The sequence below is a fragment of the Vombatus ursinus genome, unplaced genomic scaffold (assembly GCF_900497805.2).
Source record: "Vombatus ursinus unplaced genomic scaffold, bare-nosed wombat genome assembly UNPS02014945.1, whole genome shotgun sequence".
NCBI lineage: Eukaryota > Metazoa > Chordata > Mammalia > Diprotodontia > Vombatidae > Vombatus > Vombatus ursinus.
The window spans coordinates 24,367,323-24,391,052 of record NW_020954723.1 but is presented as its reverse complement, the minus strand read 5'-3'; the positions used below and the strand labels follow the sequence as shown (position 1 = coordinate 24,391,052).

Here is a 23,730-nt window from a genome sequence, read left to right as displayed (position 1 = left end):
GTCATCAAGCACATGGTTTGGAAAATATGGTCACGGTAACGAGTGGGCAAAAAGTCAGCATGAGACCCCTTCTTTGACACCTTATTTTGGTTTGTTTTTCCTTGAGTGTGCTGTGGCGAGGTTATTATCCTCCCTCTTTTACCTCTAGCCTCCTGTACCTCCCCATCCATGTAACCAAGTAAGAGGACAAGTAGGCTTGTTCTTGTCGTGGAAAAAAGATTAGGTTAGATTCTTGTAGCCTGAGATTAAAGCCTGGGGAAACCTGGGCTACTAGAGTTGGTGGTAGTGGTTGTTGCTTTCATCTTGGACCTCTGACCTACTGGTACCTTGAGTTTCTTCTGAGCAGCTAGAGGTATCCCAAAGACACTTGGTGGTATGCTTTGGCAAGTGAGTTTTTAAATACTTCTTTGAGCACTTCAAACTGTAGTTACTGGTTACAGGACTCTCATTCATTTGTTCATTCATTCGTTCCCTCATTCAGTAATACACTGATTAGAGATGAGGAAACTGACACCAAGTGACTTGCCCAAGGTCACACATGGAATAAGCAGTCCAGATGGGATTTGAATCCAGGTCTTCAGATCAGCTGTGTGATTAAGTGACTTGCTGGGGCAAGTCACTTAATGTTGTTTGCCTTAGTTTCTTCATCTGTAAAATGAGCTAGAGAAGGAAACAGCAAACCACTCCAGTATCTTTGCCAAGAAAATCCCAAACAGGATCATGAAGAGTTGGACACAACTGAAATGACTGAACAACAACAACAACTTCAGATCCCAACCAAGGACATATTCTTCTCTACCCCCACACAAATTGAGGGCGCCGACCTGGGAGCAACCAGGCGAAGCTGAGACCCAGGAGGAGTGGACGACCTTTCCTTACCTTGGCACTCCTGAGTCGTCCCAGAAGTGATCAGCACATAGCCAGGATAACAAAAGCAGGAGTAGGAGCCCACCCTGTTGATGCATCGTCCTTTTCCTTTGCAGGGGTCACTGAGACACTCATTCTCATCTGAGCACAGACAGGAAGGGAAGACAGACACACATAGTATCTACTCCCAACCTTTATTCTGACCTCCAATCTCCCAATGCCCATTCCTGGCTCTAGGCACTTTCACTGGCTGTTTCCTATCGCTGGACTTCTTCCCCTCCTCATCTCTACCTCTTGGCTTTCTTCAAGTCCCAGCTAAAATCCCACCTATAAGGGGCAGCTAGGTGGCGCAGTGGATAGAGCTCCGGCGTTGGAGTCAAGAGGACCTGAGTTCAAATGTGACCTCAGACACATAATACTCACTAGCTGTGTGACCCTGGGCAAGTCACTTAACCCCGATTGCCTCACCCCCCCCCCCAAAAAAAATCCCACCTATTGTGGGAAGCCTTTAACAATCCCTCTTAATTTCAGTACCTTCTCTTTTGATTGTTTCCAATTTATCCTTCATAAATCTTGTTTGTATGTTGTCTCTCTTACTCAAAAGTCAGCTCCTAGAGAGCAATGACTGTCTTTTGCCTTTCTTTGAACTCCTAATGCTTACCTACCTAGTTCTGCACCTGGCACGTGGTAAAACCCTTAATAAATGTTTATTGACTGACTGACTTCAAGTACCTATTGGATATCTTGAACTGGACGTATCATAGACATCTCAAACTCGGCGTGTCTGAAACCAAAATTGTTATCTTTCTCCCCAAACCCTCTCCTCTTCCTAACTTGTGTATTACTGTTATGAGTACCATGGGCTGACCTGAGAGCCCTCTTATAACCTTAAGACTATACTTACTCACTACTTAGGGACTAGTTTTTCTGGCTAGAAAATGTTCCATCACTTGTCACAGGGTTATTTCTCCTTGCCCCTCAAACATCCCATGCCTGCAACATTGCTTCTGGGATGCTGGGGACCATGACACCATGCCCGTCCCTTATCATTCCCTCTCCCTCCCCAGACTCATCATCCATTTCTTGGGGACTATTGGAATACCTATACAGTGGGTCTGGCTAGGATGCAGTTGGTAACCAGGGCTGCAGACACAGCTGTATCTTCCTGGAAGGTTTACACAAGTTCCTGGGCCACAGATATCATCAGGCAGAGCCGTACATCTGTCATTTTCTGTACAAAACCAAAGCAGAGTTTACAGAGTGCTTAGGGAAGGAGCCAAGAAAAGTAGAGTCTGACCTGTTTCTAGCCCTGGCTATGACACCTCCAATAGGAAGCCATATCCCAGGGACCCAGGAAGGCGAAACAATGAAATTCCTGGTCACTGCCCCCCCTCCCCATTCCAGTGGCCTTGCCATTCAATCCCTTTGCAGTCACGACAACCCCAGCCTCTTCCCAGGACCACTGTCCAAATCCTACCTCAGGCACTAAGTGACTTTATGACACTGGGAAAGTTATTTAACCTCTTTCAACCTGTTTTTCTCATCTGTAAAATGAGACAATTGGATTCCGATGGTTTCTAATGTCCCTTCCAGTCCTAAATCTATGATTCTGTGACCCTCTCTTCTAAGCTCCAGACCTCCACCACTATGGGTGGCTCTACCATGTAAATTGCCCTTGAGCCAGGGTACCCAAACATCTTTCCTAATGTTGGCCTACCTAGAAAAGCTTCCTCTATCTGTAGAAACATCTTCATAGGACCCTTGGGTAACCTGTATCCTCTTATTACATTCCTTAGCCCCCAAACATCAGTGTTGACCTCTTCCATAATTCTCAGTGCATCCACTCCTCAAGTTCCGTATCTCTCCCACTCCAGAACTAATAATTTATATTTATTTGTATAGATCTTTTTGTTTGCCATAGTACTTTCCTGTGAGATTCTAACAAAAAATCCAGCGAGACTGGAAGATTAAGCATTATTATTTCCATTTTACAGATGAGAACACCTAAGTCTAGTCACACAGACAGTGAAAGAGTTGTTTAGTCATTTTCAGTAACATCTGACTGTTTGTGACCCCTTTTGATGTTTTCCTGGCAAAGATACTGGAGTGATTTGCCATTTCCTTCTCCAGTTCATTTTACAGATGAGGAAACTAAGGCAAACAGGGTTTAAAAGTGATTTGCTCAGTGTCAAAAAGGTAGGAAGTTTCTGAGGCTGGATTTGAACTCATGAAGAGGAGTATATCTGACTCCAGGCCCAGCATTCTATTCACAGCAACATCTAGCTGCCCTAAAAAAAAGCTACGACTATAGCCTAGGTCTCCTGGCAAACAATGTAGAGCTAATTTTACTATGATCTGCTCTTGCAGGGCCTGTCTTGTAGCAAACACACTCATGGTTTTCCCCAATACTTTCCCCAACCCCCAACCTGACATAAACTCCTTTTGCAGGCCTGAAATGGCAGAATACTGAAGTTTTATTTCCAATCTTCTTTTTAGTTCTATTTTTGTATCTGGAAATGCCCATCTTACTTGGTGTTTGCTAAGTCAAAAAAAATTTTACGTCAGCAGAATAGAAACTGGCTTATATACAATGTGATCACAGGCTATTTTGCATGGTGACCCCATCTCCTAAGCTGGCTTCCAGAGGTCAAGGCAGTTTGTCCAATAAAATCTGAGCTGCATCAGCAGCCTAGTTTACTAGGATTCTCCAGCAAAATCCTAACACTCAGAGATGCTTGGGAAAGAGTCAGGGGTGAGGAAGTCAGGCAGGATACTCAAAGGAAGTTACCATCAGCTTTGTCCAATATGACAAACTTGGGTGGAAGGGCAGGTTGGCTGCTAAGTATGGTCTGGACCTAAATCTCATCCCTGCAAGTGTCCCAAGGACCAGATACAATGATCTTTACATATGTTGCTTGGCTTCCTACTCTCCATGTTAGCAAAACCAACCAGATTGAGGAGCAGGGAACAGGGGATAGGGAAGAGATATCTATGGCACTCTAGTGAAGGAGGAATCACCAAGAATAGCATGAAGAGTTAAAGCTTCAATGGGGAGCAGACCCCAAAGCATTATCAAGTAGAGGAGGCCCTAGCTAGAGACTTTAAAGCCTGGACTCTTCAGGGCCCAAGTGAGAGAGGGCAAAGATATTCTGTGCACTTGGACACTTCTTCGGACTGATAGAATCAGCTAGTAATGACATGCTTTCCCCCTGTGCATGAAGAAACAACTTCTCTAATAAAAAAAAATTAAAAAAAAAGAAACAACTTCTCCTCCCTCCCACTCTAGTGAGATGCTTCAAAGGGCAGGCAGGTTGAGGTGGGGCTTCCAATCTTACCACCTATAGGCATGTTATAGTTGACCACTGGACTTGGAGTTGGGAAGACTTGGGTTCATATCCTACCTTAGACTCTTACCAGCTGGGTAACTCTGGACAAATCACTTAATTTCTCTGTGCCTTAGTTTCTGTAAAATGAGGGGTTTGTGCCTTCCAGATCTAAATCTGTGATGCAGTAAGAGTCCATCTAACCTTTTCAATATACCACGCCATTTCCCTAAGAGAAGACAGGTAAATCTCGCAAGGAACATAGAATCAGAACCTTGGCCCCCAAGTATAGAGAGAGGAGGTAGGGAAGATGGGAAGAGAAGATGTCAGGAATATCAGGGTCTGATCACAGGGGAGGATCCAAGGCAAGGAGGAGAAAGGACTAGCTCCTAGGGGAAGGGTATTAATTCTAAGACAAGGCTAAAGGAAAAGCAAATGTAAAGGAAAGCTAAGGCAGGGACCAGAGAAGACCAGGCTCATAGAAAGGAGAGGAAACTGGGGAGTGGGCAGAGGATGAAAGGGGCACCTGGGCATGGCAAGAGTGAGACAGTGCAGTACACACACACACACACACACACACACTTGCATGACAACATTAGACATCTTTGTTTGAACCAAGCTCCAAACAAAAAGCTATTGAGAAAAGCACATTCCACAGGCAGGTAGATTGCCAAGGTTTCTCCCCTTTCCCTCCCCCTCCCTCCCCCAAACCGTCCTTGGGTCATTACAGAGCAGACCCTAGAAACCCAGAGGGAGAGAAAAGTACAGACTCTCAGACAGTTAAGCAACCTTGAAACAACAGAACCGCTATTCTCCTCAGTAAACAAGCTCTCTTCAGGGCCACAAAGCTGGAAAGGCTGCCAGTAAGGCCAGATGACTCAATGTTCACTGCCGCAGGAATCTAGCCGGGTTACCCAAGGGGACTTACTTATCCCCTTTCTCTGGGAGTTTCTCCTAACACCCCTGGAGAGATCCAGTGATGCCCCTTCCCCACAGGCACCTGAGGGAAACTGTAATCCCCTTACCCCTGCTTTCCTCCCCCACCAAAAAGATTTCTACTTTTCCCCTCTCTGTCCATTCCCCAATTCCTCACTCAACACCCTGGAGCTGACTAAAGACACCAGATGTGGATGCTGTATCCCTAAGGGAGATCCCATGCTCTTTTCATTACAGAGCCAGGAATCCTGAAGGCCTGGAAAGAGGAAAGGAAAAGACTCTTCCAAACCCTTAGAGAGGTCAATGAAGCCTGTCAGATTCTTCCACCAGGTTTCAGGACACAGGTGCTTTCCCTTTGCTTCTAGAACAGACCTCTGAGTCAAAACTTGCTGTTTTCACAGAGGGCCCAGATATGTACCTTTGCTCGGTGTTGAGGCCACGTTGAGGAGGGATGTGCCTTCCTCCTCTTCCTGAGGCTCTGGGGTCACCTGCCCAAGAAGTGGTGGAGATGGTGTTGCTATGGAGGGTGCTGTGGAGGAAAGAGGGCACCTTGGGATGAGGCTAGGTCTCTGGCCCTCTCAGAGTCCTGAGGGGTTCAGATGCTCACCACACTGTTGTTGAGAATGACCTCCTTCCCTCTCCCTCTGTCCACTGTCCTTGAGCCCCCAGAGGCTCATGTTTCAGGCTAACTTGGTTTTATTCCTTCCCCCCATTTCCCTAGGAGACACTTACCTGGGGACCTGGCTGGCACAGAGGCAGCAGTTGCAGTGATCTGTGGAGTTCAAGTTTAAATATAAGATCAATCCTGGCATTTCTATGATGGGGGTTGGGCACAGGGGGGAGCAGGTTTCAGAAGGGCCTTTCTGTCACCATTAAGAAACTTTCTTCCTTCTACTGTCCTGCTCACCTCCATCCTTCCCAATCCTTCCCTAGCTAACTCAAAAGAACATCTACCTAGACAATTCTCTCTGAGGCTCCTCTTTAAAACAGCCCAGGCACAACCTTATTTGTTGCTTCAGCCCTTCCCTTCTGCTCTCCTGGGATACCACTGTATCCATTGTACAGATGAGGAAACAGAGACACAGGGAAACAAATTAACTTTTTCTAAATGCCAGAGAAAGTCAGTGGTGCAAACAGGAGCACAGGCCAATCTGACCTTTCTGTCTGTACCATACACACCTTAGTCTCTCTGTGAACGACAACCTCATTAGCCCAGTAGTAATGTGAGTAATATTTCTACTGAAGAAAATGAAGCTCTCACTTTTTAAGGACCTTAACCCTACCTACCCCAGCCCAAGAAAATTCAGAAGAGAAGAGATATCAGTTCAGGGTACCTGGCACTCTCTGGAAAGACCATAAAATCATAAATGTATAACTAAGGGGGACCTTCAAAGTCATCTGATCGAATTCCCTAATTTTGCATGCCCAGAGGTTAAGTGACCTACCCAAGGTCACAGATATCAAGTGGCAAGAGGTGGGATTCAATCCCAAGTCCTGTGGCTGCAAATCCAATACTCTTTCCATTATATCAAGATGCACTCATAGGAAAAGAGAAGCAAGTCTCAGCAAGGAACACTGAATTTGAAGTTAGGGCTACCATATGGAGAAAGAAGATAATGGAGGGTATCTGTAACAAAGAGAATAATGTGGGAGGAGCAGGGCCAATGGTAGGGGTCCAGGGAGATTGGGAAAAATGGGAGGAGACAGTGCTGGTATCCAGGGTAAAAGCAACAATTCAAAAAACAAGGCATCACCATCAGATGGTGAAGAAAAGCAAGGCGGGAGGCAGAAAAAGCCGCAACCACAGCAAAGAGAGGAAATAGTCGTGTGGGAGTGGGCAGAGGATGAAAGGAGGATCTAGGCATAGCAGGGGTGAGAACGTTGAGTCCTGTTTCTAGGAGGACCTGGAAGTAGAAATACGGGGGAGGGTGCCAGGGTAAGGGTGTGGATGAGGAGGAAAGTATTCAGGGGTCATTAAGGAGAGACCATAAGAACATTAAAGGAACAGCACTGTAGCCAGACTGAAGGTCAGGAAGAGGCAAAGAAGCCATTTCAGACATAATAACACAGCTTCATGTTTCAGGGATGCCATCCCAAAGCCTTACAAGTAAATTCCTGATGGGAGTGGTCTCCCTCCACAGTGAGAAGAAACTGAAACCTTTTTTTTTTTCTTTTTTTTTAAGGCAATCAGGGTTAAGTAACTTACCCAGGGTCACATACCTAGTCTGAGGCTGGATTTGAACTCAGGTCCTCCTGACTCCAGGACCTGTGCTCTATCCATTGCACCACCTAGCTGTCTTTGGAAACTAAAGCTCTTAAACAAGTCAGAGGCAGGGCTGAGGTGTCCCTACTCCACATTTCTGCTTTCAGTAACAAAAAGAGACAGGAATACTAAGTCAGCAGTGAGGATGAAGGAGATGTAGGAAGGATGTCTACAGCATGAATCAGTATTGGGTTGCTTGGGAAGGATGTCTACAGCATGAATCAGTATTGGGTTGCTTAAGGAGCAACTAGGTAGCTCAGCAGATAGAGCACCGGCCCCCTGGAATGTGGGGTACCTGAGTTCAAAACTGGCCTCAGACACTTATCAGGTGTGTGATCCTGGGCAAGTCACTCAACCCCAATTGCTTCTCAAAAAAAGAAAAAAAAAGGAATGGCTTCCCTAGACATCTTCCTCCCATACCAAGATCAAGGAAAGCTCTAGACCTTCAGGTTCAAGGCTTGACATCTGGGGGGGGGGGAGCATAAATGGATGTGATGCCAGTTCTTTTCAGGACAGCAATCCTCCCCCTCCCCCTTCTTTTTAGGGTTAAGTCTGTCCTCAAGAATCAATTCCATCCTATTTCTTAATTTATCCAAATAAGTATAGGGACTAGAGCTTGGATTTCATTGGCATAAGGAATGCCCAGATGAAGAAAATCCGTTTAGTGATGAACGTCAGCACTTGCTCTGCAATTTATAGTCTTAGAGTTGCCTAGAGGTTAAGTGACTTGTCCTGGGTCCTACAGCCAGTAGGAATCAAGAGACAGGACTCGAACCCAGATCTCCTCAACTTCAAGTTTAGTTCTCCATCGATCATGCCACTAAGGTGACATGTAAATGCCACCTAGAAACATGTAGACAAACTTAGAAAGCACAGATTCAACCACGTCATCCTTACTAAACTCCAATGGCTTCCTATTGCCTCCAGGATCAAATACAAAACCCTGTTTGGCATTCAGTGCCCTTTGGAACCTAGCCCACTCCTATCTTTCCAGTCTTCCTACCCCTAACTCCCCATACCATGGATTCTTTAATCCAGCGACACTGGCTTCCTGGCTATTTCATGAACCAGATATCCCATCTCTCAACTCCAGGCATTTTCTCTGGCTCTCCCCTATGCCTAGAATGCTCTGCCTCCTCATTTCTGTCTACCTTTCATTTAAGCCCCTCCTAAAATCACATCTACAGGAAGTCCTTCCTAACTCTTTATTCTAGTGTGCTCTCTCTCTTAATTATTTCCCATTTATCATGTGCATATATTTTTTTTTGTATGTTGTCTCCCCCATCAGATTGTGAGTTCCTTGAGGGCAGGGACTGTCTTTTGCTTCTTTTTGTATCTCCAGAGCTTGGCACAGTGCCTAGCTGTAGGCACTTAATAAAATGTTTATTGACTGACAGGTCTAACTGCTCTGGGGCTACATAGCCCTAGAAGTCACTGCCTGCTCCACTCCCTGCTTCCCACACCCCAACCCCATACAGCCCAAACTTCCCAGCTGGGAGAATTACTTACCTGGCCACCCTCTGAGTCACCTGTAAAGGGAAAGGTGAGTGTCAGTGCAGGGACAAGTGATCTGGGCTCCTACCTCACTTCCTGAGCTATTCCCCCTAACCCTTTCCTCCTATGTCACTGAGCCTCTGGTAGCCTTTCCTTCTAACTCATTCCTCTATCATTTCATCTCTCTGCAACTCTTCGCTGCTAAACTTCTTTTAAAACTGTCTGTTAACTCTGACGGATGTAATGACTATCAATGATTTTAGAGGACCGAGGAGGAAGCGTGCTACCTACCTCCTGACAGAGAAGTGATAAACTCACAATGCAGAATGAGGTGTACATTTTTTGGACATGGCTAGTTCAAGAATTTGTTTTGCTTGACTACGTATATTTGTTACAAGGGTTTTTCTTTTTTCTTCAGTTGAGGAGAGAAAGGGAAATTAGGAATAGGGTTCCCACTTCTATCTCCAAAATGAGAAGAGAACAGGTCAGAAGAAATCACAGACAAGCAGGTCAGTTTGGAGAGTTACAGGATGGATTTATTATATATTTTAAAAAGAAAAGCAAGCACTATATAGTAGAGACTCAGAGTTTCATAATCTACTAGTGTCTATGGAAGTCTCATTTTATTTGGTATTTGTTTTTTAATTTTTAAATTAAATTAAATCTATTTTCTAAATTTTAATTATTTGCTTAATTATTTACTTAATTAAAAAGTTTTAAGTTGAAAGGTGTCTATTTCCAATGCTTCCATTTTCTCTCCTCAACCTTTTGCAAGTTTACTTCAGCCTCAACTTCAGCAGTCAACTGAAAGTGCTCTAATGCCACTCACTAATAACCTAATTTCTAAAGCCAAAGACATTTTTGTTGCCTGTTTTGTCCTTGACTTTCCGGCAGCTTTTGACCCAGTTGACCACTCCCTACTACAATTAGATATCCTATCTTCCCTTGACTTCAGAGCTGCCTCATTCTCTGGGCTTCTCCACTGCCTTTAACCTTTGCTTTTGTCTCTTTCTCTGGCTTCTCAGCCTTTCCCCAACCTCCAAAAGTGAAAAAGATATTGGAAAGTTATACTGACTCAGTGACCCATGGTTCCCAGCCCTGCTTGTCAATCAGTGTTGGGGGAGGCTCAGTTGGGGAAGGTGGAGCCCAGCTTTTGCATTGCCTGCTATTCAGCACGTACCCCTTCGAGGTGAGGTTGATACCCCTACTTGTCAAACATCGAGTACCTGCAACCTTGGAGAGGAGTTGAAATGCAATGGCCAATCCCCTTTTGCTGATGTGGACCTATTCAAATTGTCTTTATCTTATTTCAATAAAAGTTGGCTCCATTTTGAATCCCTTACTGACTCCAGGGATCACCCCTTCAGCCTGTAGGTAGCTATCTTGAACTTTTTAAATTCTCTTTCCCTGAGTTTTGCCTCATTAATCAGGGAGAAAGCCCAAACAATGAATTTTCCCTTAAACAAAGATACATTGATTTTCCTATCTACAACCAGCCCACTCTGGCTTCCCTTAACTTCCAAAGGTTATTAACTCAGGTCTCGTCTACCTGGATTCTAAAGAATTGCCTTCTCTCTGACCTCTGGCACCCTAGCTCCCAGTCCAGATATCTGTCTGGTCATTCCAAATCAGCTGCTTTCCTGCATATGCGGCATGACAAGACCTCTCCCAATGGCACTGGTTTCAGGAACGACATGTCAGGCCTTCTCCCAGACCCACCAGACGAAAACTCCCTAGTGTCAGAAGTAAACTTCCATCAGAAACTCTAGGACCCTATGTACAGAGTCCTAGCACTCAGATTCATGTTTTTAGGGCAATCGATACTAGGCTCTGGCTTCACGTCCAAGGGAAGGAACTGAAGCATCATTTAAACTCCCAACGGCTAGAGACCTGACCCAGCTGTTCAGCAAATGTAGCAGCAGCTAGCTCTGCGAAATTCACTACCCGGCATGCTTTGTAGGTCTGGCAAGACTTGGGGGCATGGCAGCAAAGTACTCTTCTTGGTGGGGCTGGCATGAGAAAGAAAACAGTGAGGGGCCGCTGGAGAGCATTCCTATCTTCCCTAGGACGTGGCCAGATCCAGGCTAACAGTGGAAGAGAAGAAAGCTGAACAACCTCTTCAAGGAGGCCGGGTGAATTCCCACAAAGACAAGCTAGGAAGCTTTCCTAGATAGGACACACTGATCTTCCCATCTTATTCTACAGAGTCAGAATTTGGACCTGAGGAAGTGCCGTGATGCCCGTGAGGACTACGTGATCCAGGAGAGTCTGCCTCCAGACCCCCAAGGCATCTGGCCCCGCTGTACCTTTGGCAGTCGTGGCCACAGTGTCCAACTGGCTGGCTGTCACTTCCCGAAGGGGTTGCCTCCCAGCTGGCCAGGCTACAGTCCCATTGCTCCTCTCCCCATGCTTTTCCAACCTTCTGGCCAGTTCTTCCTCCTCTGCTTTCCTCATGGACAGGCGGATATCTGAGCTGGAATAAGTATAACCATGGCCAGCAGGACAGATCTCTCGGAAGCTCTCTGTAAGATAAGAGGTAGTGACTGGTTTGAGAGGGGCCACACCCTCAATTTCCATTCCATCGACATTCAAGAAGCGCCTATCATGTGCAAAGCGTTGTGGAATAAAAGCCCAGCTGTTCACCTCAGCTGCTAAGACTGGTCCACATTTTTATTAAGCTGTTGGCCAAAGGGGGAAACCACTTTCCAAAGTGGTTTCTATGTGCTCAGTGAAACAAAGCATCTTATTTACAACTGTGGACTGGAAGATAAAATATTACATATGAGAAGGCTCAGGACATCTGCCAGGTCTTGTCATCTGGTTTTAAAACATTGGCAATTACTGGGATGTGGGCATGAACTGACAGGTCGTCTAAGGGTCACTTAGATTGGACTGTCCTTAACAGCTGGACAACAACTTCTTGGCATAGGAGTATATACGACTTGTGAAAGGGGGGGGGGAGAAAGCAAGGATGCAGAGATGGGTACTTGCTTCAAACCACGGGAAAAGCACAATTTTAAGTAGGTTGTAGCTAAACTGGCTTTTACAAAGGGAAGGGCCCAGGAAGAAGGGGAAAGAAAAGAAGGAAGTAAGGAAGGAAAAGAAGGGAGGGAGAGGAATGAAGGGATGGAGGAAGGAAGGAAAGAAGGAAGAAAGGAAGGGAGGAAGAGAGGGAGGGAGGGAAGAAGTGAAAGGAAAGATACTGTGCTAATCATTGTACAAATGTTATCTCATTTGATCCTCACAATAAAAATGTTAATAATGATAACAATAGCCAACATTCATATATGACTTATTATGTGTCAGGCATTGTGCTAAGCACTTTTATCATAACGATCTCATTTGCCCCTCACAACCATCCCACTCGGTAGGTGCAGCTATTATCTCCACTTTACAGTCAAGGAAACTGTCAAAGAGAGGTTAAGTACTTGCCCAGGGTCACACAACTAGTAAGTGCCTGGCACTGGATCTGAACTCAAGTCTTCTTGACTTCAAGCCCAGTACTCTATCCACTGCACTACCTGAACTATAGATACAAAGGTAAAAATAACAGACAGATTGCACATTGAAAAACTGAAAATGGATTTTAATTTTAATTTTAAGATTTAAACTGGCAAGTCCACACTCCTTACCTTTGTAACTTCACCCTTCACTGGCATTCTGGAGAAACTTGCCTAAAAGCCAATCTTTTGTCTTGTAATTACCTTCACTTAGGACTCAATTCTAATGTGAATTGAATCTCCACCACATGTGGCCTCAAGGCCACAGGTTCCCCACCTCTGGGCTAGGTGGTTCAGTGGATCCAGCGCTGGGCCTAGGTCCAGTCTGAAACATTTGTGTTCTAGTCCGGCCTCAGATACTAGCTGTGTCTGAGCAATTAATTAGCCCTGAGCAATTAAATTCTGTCTGCCTCAGTTTCCTCAACTGATAATAAGAGCACCTTATCTCCAGGGCTGTTGCGGAGATCAAATGAGATAATATTTGTAAAGTGATTAGCATGGTACCTGGTACATAGTAGGTACTACATAAGTCTATCCTTCCTTCCTTCTTTCCTTCCTTCCTCTCTTCCCCTCCCTTCTTTCTTTTCCTTCTTCTCCCTTTCTTTCCTTCCTCCCTTCCCTCTTTCCTTTCCTTCCCCTTTCATCCCTCTCTCCTTCCTTTCCTTCCTCTCCCTCCCTCTCTCCTTCCTTCCTCCCTCCCTTTCTCCTTTCCTCTCCTCTTCTTTCCCTTCCCCTCCCCTCTCCTCTTCTCTTTTCTCCTTTCCCTTCCTTCCTTCCTTCTTCCCTCCCTTCCTTCCTCCCTCTCTTCCTTCCTCCCTCCCCTCCCCTCTCCTTTCTCCATTCCCTTCCTTCTTTCCTTCCTTCTTCCTGTGTAAAATGAGAGGTTTGGACTAGATGATCTTAAGGTGCCTTCCAGCCCTAAGTCATTGATCCCATGGAGTTAAGGAAGGAGCTGGTAGCCTCGAGCAGACCATCCAGGAGGGAAGGAGTGGGATAAACACCATGCATCTCTTCCTGAGCAGCAGGTCACCTTTTCACGAAGTGGCCTCCTACTTTGAGGCCGAAGCTGGTGCATGTCCTGGGTGGAGGGGGATGGGGCTCAGGGAGTATAGAGAAGGCAAAGGGAGATAGTTACCTGAGCCAGGCAGGGGGCACTTCTCACACTTCTTCCCCCATCCTTTGCCAACCCGGCTGCAGCAGCAAATCTGCTTGGTGATTCGCTGGGCCAGGGGCAGTGTACACGTGCCAGCCACAGCTGAGCGGAAGCACAGCCCCTGCTCCATGGACACGGCCTTATCAGCTGGAACAGAGAGTGAATTAATTTGTCTCAAATTACCATAATGGGGAAAGGAAGATAGTGCTCTCCTTTCCTCTTTCTGTAAGTTTCAATAAGAATTTTCTGAGCACCTCCTCTGCTCCCAGTACTGTACAAAGTAGGTAAGCAATACAGAAGTGAAATATGCAATCCCTACGCTCAAAAAGCTTACTGGGGAGATAACAGATAGATGAAACAACTCAAGAAGGCTGTGCCTAGGAATTGGTGGATGAATGGTGGTGCTGTTGTTCAGTTGTGTCTAACTCTCTGTGACGCCATGTGGAGTTTTCATGGCAAAGATACTGGAGGGGTTTGCCATTTCCTTCTCCAGTTCATTTTACAGATGAAGAAACTGAGGCAAACAGGGTGAAGTGACTTGCCCAAGGTCACACAGCTAGTAAGTATCTGAGGCCTGATTTGAACTCAGGAAGATGAGTCTTTGTGCCTTCAGGTCCAGCACTTATCTACTTTGACACGTAGCTGCCCTCTATCTTTTTATTTATTTATTTATTTATTTATTTTTAGGCAAGGGGTTAAGTGACTTGCCCAGGGTCACACAGTTAGTAAGTGTCAAGTGGTTGGTCTGAGGCTGGATTTGAACTCAGATCCTCCTGACTTCAGGGCCCTTGCTGTATCCACTGCACCACCTAGCTGCCCCTTGCTCTCTATCTTTTACAGCCCAACTCAAATGCCACTTTTTCTTTGATGCCCCCATTGCTTCCATTAGAGATCACTCCTAACTCCTTATTTCATGCATTTGTAATATACCACATACTACATTCTCTTATTGCGGTTGTGCTGTGCCTTATCTTCCCCTCAACCCCCACCCCTCCACCAGATGATAAAAGGCCAAACGAATTCTTATTTTTCTCTCTGACTCAAGCACAGTTATTGGCAAACCGCAGGCTGAATTAATTAATTAATTGTTCAGTGAGGGAAGATATTTACAGGGAGAAGTAAGAAGAGAGCTTTTGAGTAACTTTGCATTTACTCAGTTGAATTTTGGCTGGTTTTCAGGGGAAAAACCCAGGCCAGGTTTATGTAACTGTCAACTGTCTTTGACAATACCAAAAGAGGGCAACGTTATCCTGTTTTATTTGGCTCCTCTCTGCTTATGAAAAACAAGTCACACCCAGGCCAGTTGACACTGCTCTTCTGGCTTGTTGATACCTTGAACATAGTGTGAGCCCAGCTGGCAATTCCACCCCACCCCAAGTCACTGCAAACAGCCCCAAGAGTGGATATGTGCATGTCCACACACATGAGGTGTAGGAAGACCCAATGTGCACATAGATTCACACACTAAAACATAAGTAAGCTGCAATTACAAGAGACACACAAAACCACAAGTTAATATGTGCTGTGGAAAGAATAAAGTTAAATGGGCCGGAAATCACGGCATTCAGCCAAGGGATGCTGAAGGTCCCTGGGCTCTCTGAGAGCACCTCCCCCACCTCTTCCAACTGAGAGCACTTACACACACAGTGGCTTCGAGATGGGTCCAACATGTTGCCTGGCTTGCAGGTGCAGAGGTAGCTGCCTCTGGTGTTCACACACTCAGCATCTTTGCACAGTCCCAGCAGAAGACATTCATTGATATCTGCAAGATCAGAGGAGAAAAAAATGGTAACAAGCAACCCATGGACCTCAGCTGACAGATAGGAGAGACTGGACTGGAGGGTCACAATCAAGGTGTTAGAGCTAAGCACAGGAGGAGGGGAAGAGATCAGAGCTAGGGAGTGGGTGGCCTGATGCCCTTTGCTACAGCCCTGCCCTTAGCCTGCCCCTGGCACTCTCCAGGATGATGAAGAAAAGGCCAGCCTCAGTTGTGTCCCTGTTTCAGGTGAGCTGGATTAGACAGACCATGAGTTTATATTGTCTACTCCACCCTGGATTATATTAGGAAGGGTGGTGCTAGTAACCACACTGCAACCTTTGACTTAGACATACATCTATAAATGCCAACTCCCCACAATGAAACATACATATGAGAGTGTACACATACACACACATACACACATGGAAACACACTTTGATTGTCATATAGGGAAAGGTGATGCAAGGTAAATGCTGGTCAAAAAAAATGATAATAATAACAGTCAACATTTATATAGTACTTATTATGTGTCAGGCACGGTGCGAAGCATTTTATAATTATTATCTCATTATTTGATCCTCACAACAACCCCGGAGGGTAGGTGCTATTATTATCCCTATTTTATAGATGAGGAAACTGAGGCAGAGGCTAAGTGATTTGTCCAGGGTCACATAACTAGTAAGTGTCTAAGGCTGGATTTGAACTCAGGTCTTCCTGAGGCCTGGTGCTATTACCATTTTACCACCTAGCTGTCTCTATACCTTCCAACCTTTTCCTATTTCTCCCTACTGACAGTCAAAATGTACAGTTCAGTCATGGACTCTTCTACCAAGTGCTAGCTTTGGCACTCTTCATACCCATTTTGGCCTCATATCCACCACCTTTTGGCACAAAACACCAGCAATAAATATGCCAACTTCCTGAGCCTCTAAATACTCCCCGTGCAACTGTGGTCAATTGCCCTTCTACAGCAGCAAGAGCTCCCTGCCTTTTTATCTCCCCTTTCCTCTTGACAGTAGGAGATGGGAATAGGAAGCTAAGTCAGAAGGTCTTCCAGTTTCTCCCTCTGTTTTCAGCTAGGATGTGCTTAAAATATCCCTGAACGAGGGGTATGCTCTAGTGGTGTGCTGATAAAATATTTAACAACCAGCTAGGGGTGGAGGAGAAGAGTACCCTGGACACACTTTTAAGTTTAATCTGCATTATTAATTGCTTTCTTAGCTCTGGGCAATCAAAACAATGAATCAAGCCCTGGTTTGTAACTCACTGGTTTATAATCAAAAATGTTTCCAAGGAATCAACTTTCTTTAATCTTTCTGAGTAATCCCTTTCAGTGTCTTACTACTGTGACCTTGTATCAGAGGCTCTCTCTTGATACAAAGAGTCTGGGTACATTTAAGTGATGGCTGTTATTTCTGCCCAAGGAGAAGCTGAGAACTTCAATGTCTTTCACTTCCCCCAAGAGTGGTCACTAGGTCCTCTTACAAGTATTCAGTTCACATGGCTCAAAACATTTGTTGTTGTTTAATTATTTTTAGTCATGTCCAACTCTTTGACTCCTTTTGGGGAGTTTTTGTTTGTTTGTTTGTTTTTAGCAAAGATACTGGAATGGTTTGTCATTTATTTCTTCATCTAGCTCATTTTACAGATGAATAACTGAGGCTTAACAGGGTTAAGTGACTTGCTCAGGGTCACACAGTTAGTATGTGTCTGAGGTCAAATTTGAACTCAGGAAAATGGGTCTTCCTAACTCAAGGCCCGGCACTCTATCCATTGCACCATCAAGCTGCCCTGGCTCAAAACACCCTACAGTTTTATTTCAGCATTAAAGGACACAGAAAAGACTTGCATCTGAGTTAATGAAGAGAACTTTGTAACACAGCCTTTGTAACTTATGGTACTGGTGCTACTCCAGCAAGGGGAGAAGGCCAGAGTTTGCTCCTCCATATCTGGTATTGCTCTTTGAGGTCCCTGAAACTCTTTTCCATGTACCATGTTATCTCTCTGGCCCCTGCTCTTTATTGCTGCTCCACCTCACACCCTCCCCTGTCCCATATTTCCCCTCTCCAGTCCAGTTTTTCCCCGCTGTTCTCAGGCATTATGCCCTTTCCATTGTCATTGCCATCCAGAGCCCTCCCCAGTGACTTTGGCACTCTCACAAGATGCTATAGCTTATCCCTTCCTCATTGCTCTATGAAGTTCACCTCTCTTCCAATAGATGGTGCTCATTATCTTCCCTCCAGGGGACCAACTCTCAAGCCATGATCAGGAGAGTTGCAGACAGTTCCTACAGATTTTTTATATTTTCAGGACAGAGCACCTCCAACTTTTTGAAAATGTGTGTGCATATGCATGTACATGTGCGTGTGCGTGTGTAAGTGTGTGTTTTACCATTTGAATTCGCAAACCCACCTTCCAATCAAAGTCTCTGCAGCGGGCTATGGGTATGTCTCCTTCCTGGACATGACCATCTGTTTTACACTCTAGGTCACTCTATGCTGAATCAGTCCTATTGCCTCTTCCCTCTCCCGGCAACATGGTAGCATGCCTTCTGTTCATATCAGCATGTCCCACACGTTCTAGAAGTTCTAAAGGACACTCCCATTCTCTCTCAATTTTTCTTTCCCTCTCCTATCTTCCTCTGGGGCAGATGGGCTGGGTTATGCAAATTATCTCCAGCTCATCCCCAAAGAGCTTCAAAAAAAGGAAGGGTGGAGGAGCAGAGCAAGCTGATTCAAAGGGTGAGGGGCAACCCCATCTTGATGTAAAGGACTTGAGTTCTTATGTACATATATACATGTGCAGCTGGTATGCTTGGAAAGTTCTTATAATGATAATTAACTAATTACTAATTAGTCAATTATTAGCTAACATTAATAGCTAACATTTATAAAATGTTACAAATGTTAAAATGTTATAAAAAGCTTACAGAATGTTTAACCTATGTCACCGGATCCTCACAACAGCCTTATTAAGTAGGTACCAGTTTCCCCATTTTCAGATAGTGACACTGAAGCACAGAGATATAAGGGGAATGACCCAGGGTCACACAGCAGAATTTGAAGCTTTCTGACTCCAAGAGCAGATGTCTTTAATGGGCATCATTCTGGTCACTGCTTCTATCCAAAATCTCTTCCGTTGCAGTGTGACACTATTCCTTCTTGCATACTTATCCATGAAGAAGAAAATTAGCCGGCCACCACATTTGCAGGCACCCTCCTTTTCAAACTCTTCATGGCTTATGGGGAGTGGAGCTCACAGGTGGCATGGGCCTAGCTATAAAGTCTCCATAACTTTTTACATGTTCTTCCAAAGCAGGGTCTTAGACTGCAGACTCCAGGAGGACAGGGAGGCCTCGCACAGAGAGGGGTCTAACACATGCTTCGGGTTGATGGAGATTATGATGACAAAGGTTTTTCAGGAAGTCCTTCCTGTAGAGAGCTGGGAGCAGAGGGGAATGTAAAAAGGACGGAGCTGTCCTCTATGGTCCCAGAGAGACCTTGTTAATGCTTTAAGCAGATAAGCTGTTGATAGGAGCCAGCCAGACTTAATCAGAGTCACCTGCTCAGGCCCTGCCCCACAGGCTCCTTGCCAAATATGTGCTTCAGAACATTTGGCATCAACCACAAGGACAAGGGCTGAAAGATGACCTGGCTCGGGCACTAAGGAAAACCAGCTGCTTGGCTGGATCCACTCAGAGGAGGAGGTGGAGGCCCTCGGGAGGTGCCACAGACACAATACTTGTCAGAGACAAGTTCTGATGGGCATGAAGCTGGTCCCGGGGGTGCAGAGGTGAAGGGAGCCCCTTTCTCCTGCCCAGAGTGACAGTAGTCTCTTAGAGCCTATCCCACGTGGGAAGGGTAGTTACTCTCAAGAGAGAGTTACCTAGTAGCCTGGATTATCTGGGGAAGTTGAAAAAAAGCAAAGACATTTCTGTGCCTTTGCCTTCCTCCTCATGCCCATTCTTTACTTTTTGAAATCCTACCCATCTTTCAGTACCCAGAGCAACTACCACCTCCCACAGAAGCCTCCTCCACTTCCCTGTGGCTGAAAATGAGCCACCCTTCCTTCAACCTCACATGACACTTTGTAGATGTCTTATGTTCTTATATTCTATTTTTCATTTTGCTTATTACAGTTGTTGCATATTTATTGTATAGTAATACATCTCTTAGCATGTGTTGTGCTCTCTCTCTTCTACTAGATTGTAAGCTCCATGAAGGCAGGCAATTCATTACTTGCATCTCAATTAGTATCTCCATAGAAGAAAAGAAGGAAGGAAGGAAGGAAGGAAGGGAAAAGGAAAAAGGAAGGGAAGAAGAGGCATATGGACGCCCAGGCTCAGCATCCATGGTGTCTTTGGCATGACTATCATTTATCAAGCTGGACAAGTTTCCAGGAAGCTGGGCCTCTGAGGTTCCTGCTCCTCTCCTTCCTCCCCAAATGTAAAAATGTCAGTAACTATCCATATGGCTGTTTGCTTTCCAGGTAACTGAATTGGGGATTTGTTTTGGTTGCTCAGTCATTTCAGTTGTGTCCAACTCTTCAGGTCCCCTTTTGGGGTTTTCTTGGCAAAGATCCTTGGAGTGGTTTGTCATTTCCTTCTCCAGTCCATTTTACAGAGTAGGAAACTGAGGCAAACAGGTTAAGTGACTTGCCCAGAGTCACACAGCTAATAAGTGTCTGAGACCAGATTTGAACTCATGAAGACGAGTCTTCCTGAATCTAGGCCCTGCACACTATCCACTGTGCCACTCAGCTGCCCTGACTTTGGGATAGGGAAGGAGGAATAGGTTCTTCAGTATTTAACTTCTATCAAGAGCAAAACCCCCAAACAATATCTTTTGGTGGATCCAGCCTTTTGTGTCTGACAGCCAGTCTCAGCTGACATCCAGAGGGGGTTGTAGGCCTCTTGGATCACTTCCCTGCCAGGGCTCAGAATTCACACTAATTAGCTCCTGTTTCTCTCTCTCTCTCTCTCTCTCTCTCTCTCTCTCTCTCTCTCTCTCTCTCTCTCTCTCTCTCTCTCCCCCCTCTCCCTCTCTCTCTCTCTCTGACAGGGACTGCTTCTTAGAAATGACCAATTGCACCCTTCTCTTATGTCAAAGGAGAACTCCCCCCACAAGCTATAGCCACTAAGCTTACTCTTTTCCTTGACTTCCAAATTTTCCAGTGTTTAGTACAGTGCCTGGCACATAGTAGGTGCTTAATAAATATTTAGTGACTGCCTTCCTCCTTTCTGAGTTTCCCTCCATACCTTCTACTGTACTCTATATCCTTCCCTTTTCTCCCACTGCCCATCCACAGTTCAAAATGTCTTTGTGGCTTGACAATCCCAAAGATAGAATAGGTTAGTTATTCTCTCTCAGGCCTCTCACCCAGACCTCCAACCTGCTCTTGAGATCCATAGAAATGAAAAATCATAAACCTAGAATACTCCTGAGGTCATCTAGGTGAGAGCTTACCAACCTAAGGACTGGTCTGACAGAGAGTTATTGTAAGAGGTCTACCTCGTTTAATGACTTGGCAAAGTAAACAAGTGAACAAGGGCAGAAGCAGGTCCAGTGGATAGAAATTACAGGGAGTCAGATTTTGGCTTAATATAAAGAACATTCTAACAATTGGAGCTGTCTGACTACCGAATGAAGTAGTGAGTTCTCTGTTACTAGAGATAATAAAAAAGAATCTAGATGGTGGCCTAATGGATAGAGTGCTATTGTTATGGTCTGTCTTTTTTTTTTTTTTTTTTTTTTTTTTTTTTTTTAGGCAATTGGGGTTAAGTGACTTGCCCAGGGTAACACAGCTAGTACATGTTGTGCTAGTAAGCGTCTGAGACCAGATTTGAACTCAGGTCCTCCTGACTTCAAGGCTGGAGCTCTATCCACTGCACCACCTAGCTGCCCTTTGTCCTTCATTTTCAAAGAAGATCAATGACATCATGGGCTGATGTCTTAACTCATGCGTGAATTGGATTTAAGTGAGGCAGAGTTGTACAAAGTTGTCAGCCTCACTCTCTCTTCCAGAGTCATCAAAGTCCAGTGGCAAGATAAAAGACAAGACAACTGGCGATGGCCTGGGATGCAGTGGATGACCTTGGCATCTTAAGGGTCTGACCAAGCTCTTAGTTCCCCACAGCACCCGTTTCAGCTATCTTCATGGCTGTTGGAACCAATGGTTCTTATCTTCCCATTTTGCCTTGGAAGAAGTCTTCCCAAGCATGGACTAGACATCCCCCTAACTCCCCAATGGGTTTGAGGCCCATTGGTTACCCTCAACCTGGTTTAGGCCATCTGCCCAAATGGTTTACTGGGCACATTACAGTTTCTTAGAGCCACAGGTGAGATCTAAGTGCCAGGTGGATACCAAAGGTGGATGAGTACCCCTGAAAAGGGCTCGGCAAGCCCTCACACCAGAGGTGCAAGTCCTCCCTGAACATTCAGCTTCACTTTCCCCTCCTCCTCGCTTATTATGGCTTTGGTGCTTAATAAATGCTTATGGAATGGAAATTAATGTTTTTAAGTGGTATGTGCCTAGTACTAGAAGTATTGCCTATATTGGAGGTTGGCAACCTTGATTTGTGGTCCCCCTTTGAAGGTAAAAAAATACCATGGAATTAATCAATAACTCTAAATCCAGGCACACATCACTCACAACATTCATTTTCATTCAACAAACATTTATTAAGCACAATAACTACTGGAGGTGGGGGCAAAATGGCATTTTATCCCAGGTTTACCAAAATTTGGAAGGGACACTGTTAGGATTTATAGTACTTCAGCAGCCTAGAAACAACTGAGCTTAGCAAGGATGTGTCAAAATAGGAAGCTAACAGACAGGGGCAGCTAGGTGGTACAGCGGATAGAGTGCAGGGCCTGGAGTCAGGAAGACTCATCCTCCTGAGTTCAAATCTGGTCTCAGACACTTACTATCTGAGTGACCCTGGGCAAGTCACTTCACCCTATTTGCCTCAGTTTTCTCGTCGGTAAAATAAGCTGGAGAAAGAACTAGCAGCATTTCTAGTCAGCTCTTCCCTGATTCGACCCTCCCACTTCTATGGCAGACTCAAAGTATCCCAAAATCTCTGCTTCTGTCCTCTCCCCACCAACTTGTATTTCACCGTTTACCTAAGGCATAAAAACTGAAGCAGCTAGGTGGCACCGTTGTGCGCAAAGCACTGGTTCTGGAGTCAAGCTGCTGACCTGAGTGCAAATTTGTCCTCAGATACTAGCTGTGCAACCCTGGGAAAGTCACTCAACCTCTGTCTGCCTCAGTTTCCTCCTACAAAATGTTATACTAATGCTTTAAAATGGGAATACTAATAGCACCAAAATCAATACAAAGAAGTTAAGTCACTTGTCAAGGGTCACATAGCTAGTAAGAGATCTGAGGCAGGATTTGAATATAGGTCCTCCTTGACTGCAGGTTGAGCACTCTATCCATTAGGCCAGCATTTAGCCTCTTTTTGATTACCTCTAGTAACAGGGAACTCACTACTTCATTCAGTAACTTTCCATTGTCAGTTCTAATTGTTAGATCGTTTTTTATGTTGAGTCAAAATCTGACTCTTCATAATTTCTATCTACTGGTTCTAGTTCTACCCTTGGGGGCAATACAGAACAAGCCCATTCCCTTTTCTTTTATGATAGACCTACAAATATTTTAAAGCAATTATCACATCTCCCTGTAGTTTTTTCTTCTCTAGACTAAACATTCCTAGTTCTGAAGGCTTATATGAAGTGATACAGAGTGAAGAAAGCAGAATTAAAACAACAATATACATACTGACTACAACTATGTAAGAAAAATTAATAAAAGCAACAAAATCTGGAAAAATATGTAGAAGAAATGAGTTCAGAAGGGGACACCAAAGCAAACAGTTCATTTTTGTCAATGTCGTACTAACATTGACATACACATTTAAAAATAAATGATAAATAGTGGTGTTTATGGTTCATCTTTTGTTCCTGTTGTTTCTGTCAGTGATTATTAAGTTTGGAATGCTTAGAAAGAAAAGAAAACAAACATGACCAATTCCTTGCACTGTTCCTCATATGGCATAGTTTTAAGACCCCCTCCCTCTCCCAGTTGTCCGACCCACCTTGGATGTGCTCCAGTTTGCCAACAATCTTTTAAAAACACAAACAATTTAAATGATGACCACAGTAATGTAGAGAGGAAAAAAGGTTAAGAGCCTTAAGCATTCTGATCAATACAATGAGCAATCTTCACTCCAAAAGACCAATGGTGAAACATATTGTTCTCCCTCCTCAAAGAGATGGTGGCCTACAGGTGGTGAACGAAAATATGTTAACTGACATGGACAATGTGTTGGCTTGTTTTATTTAACTATGTACTTTTTATTATGGGGGTGGATCTTTTGGGGGGAGGTGGGGTAGATGGGAAGTGATATTGATGAAGAAAGGAAGCAATAATAC

General features: G+C 44.8%; 1 protein-coding gene across 1 annotated transcript in view; it reads right to left on the bottom strand.

Moving 5' to 3' along the window:
- LTBP2 (latent transforming growth factor beta binding protein 2) overlaps positions 1–23,730 on the bottom strand; it is a 186,213-nt gene that overhangs the window by 25,341 nt on the left and 137,142 nt on the right. Inside the window, exons 10-17 of the mRNA XM_027844768.1 lie at positions 15,176–15,298; positions 13,519–13,683; positions 11,190–11,405; positions 8,899–8,918; positions 5,859–5,898; positions 5,545–5,655; positions 1,970–2,098; positions 880–1,008 (exon numbers count right to left, since the gene is read on the bottom strand). Coding sequence (XP_027700569.1) covers positions 880–1,008; positions 1,970–2,098; positions 5,545–5,655; positions 5,859–5,898; positions 8,899–8,918; positions 11,190–11,405; positions 13,519–13,683; positions 15,176–15,298 — 933 coding nt within the window. The remainder of the gene's footprint in view (positions 1–879; positions 1,009–1,969; positions 2,099–5,544; positions 5,656–5,858; positions 5,899–8,898; positions 8,919–11,189; positions 11,406–13,518; positions 13,684–15,175; positions 15,299–23,730) is intronic.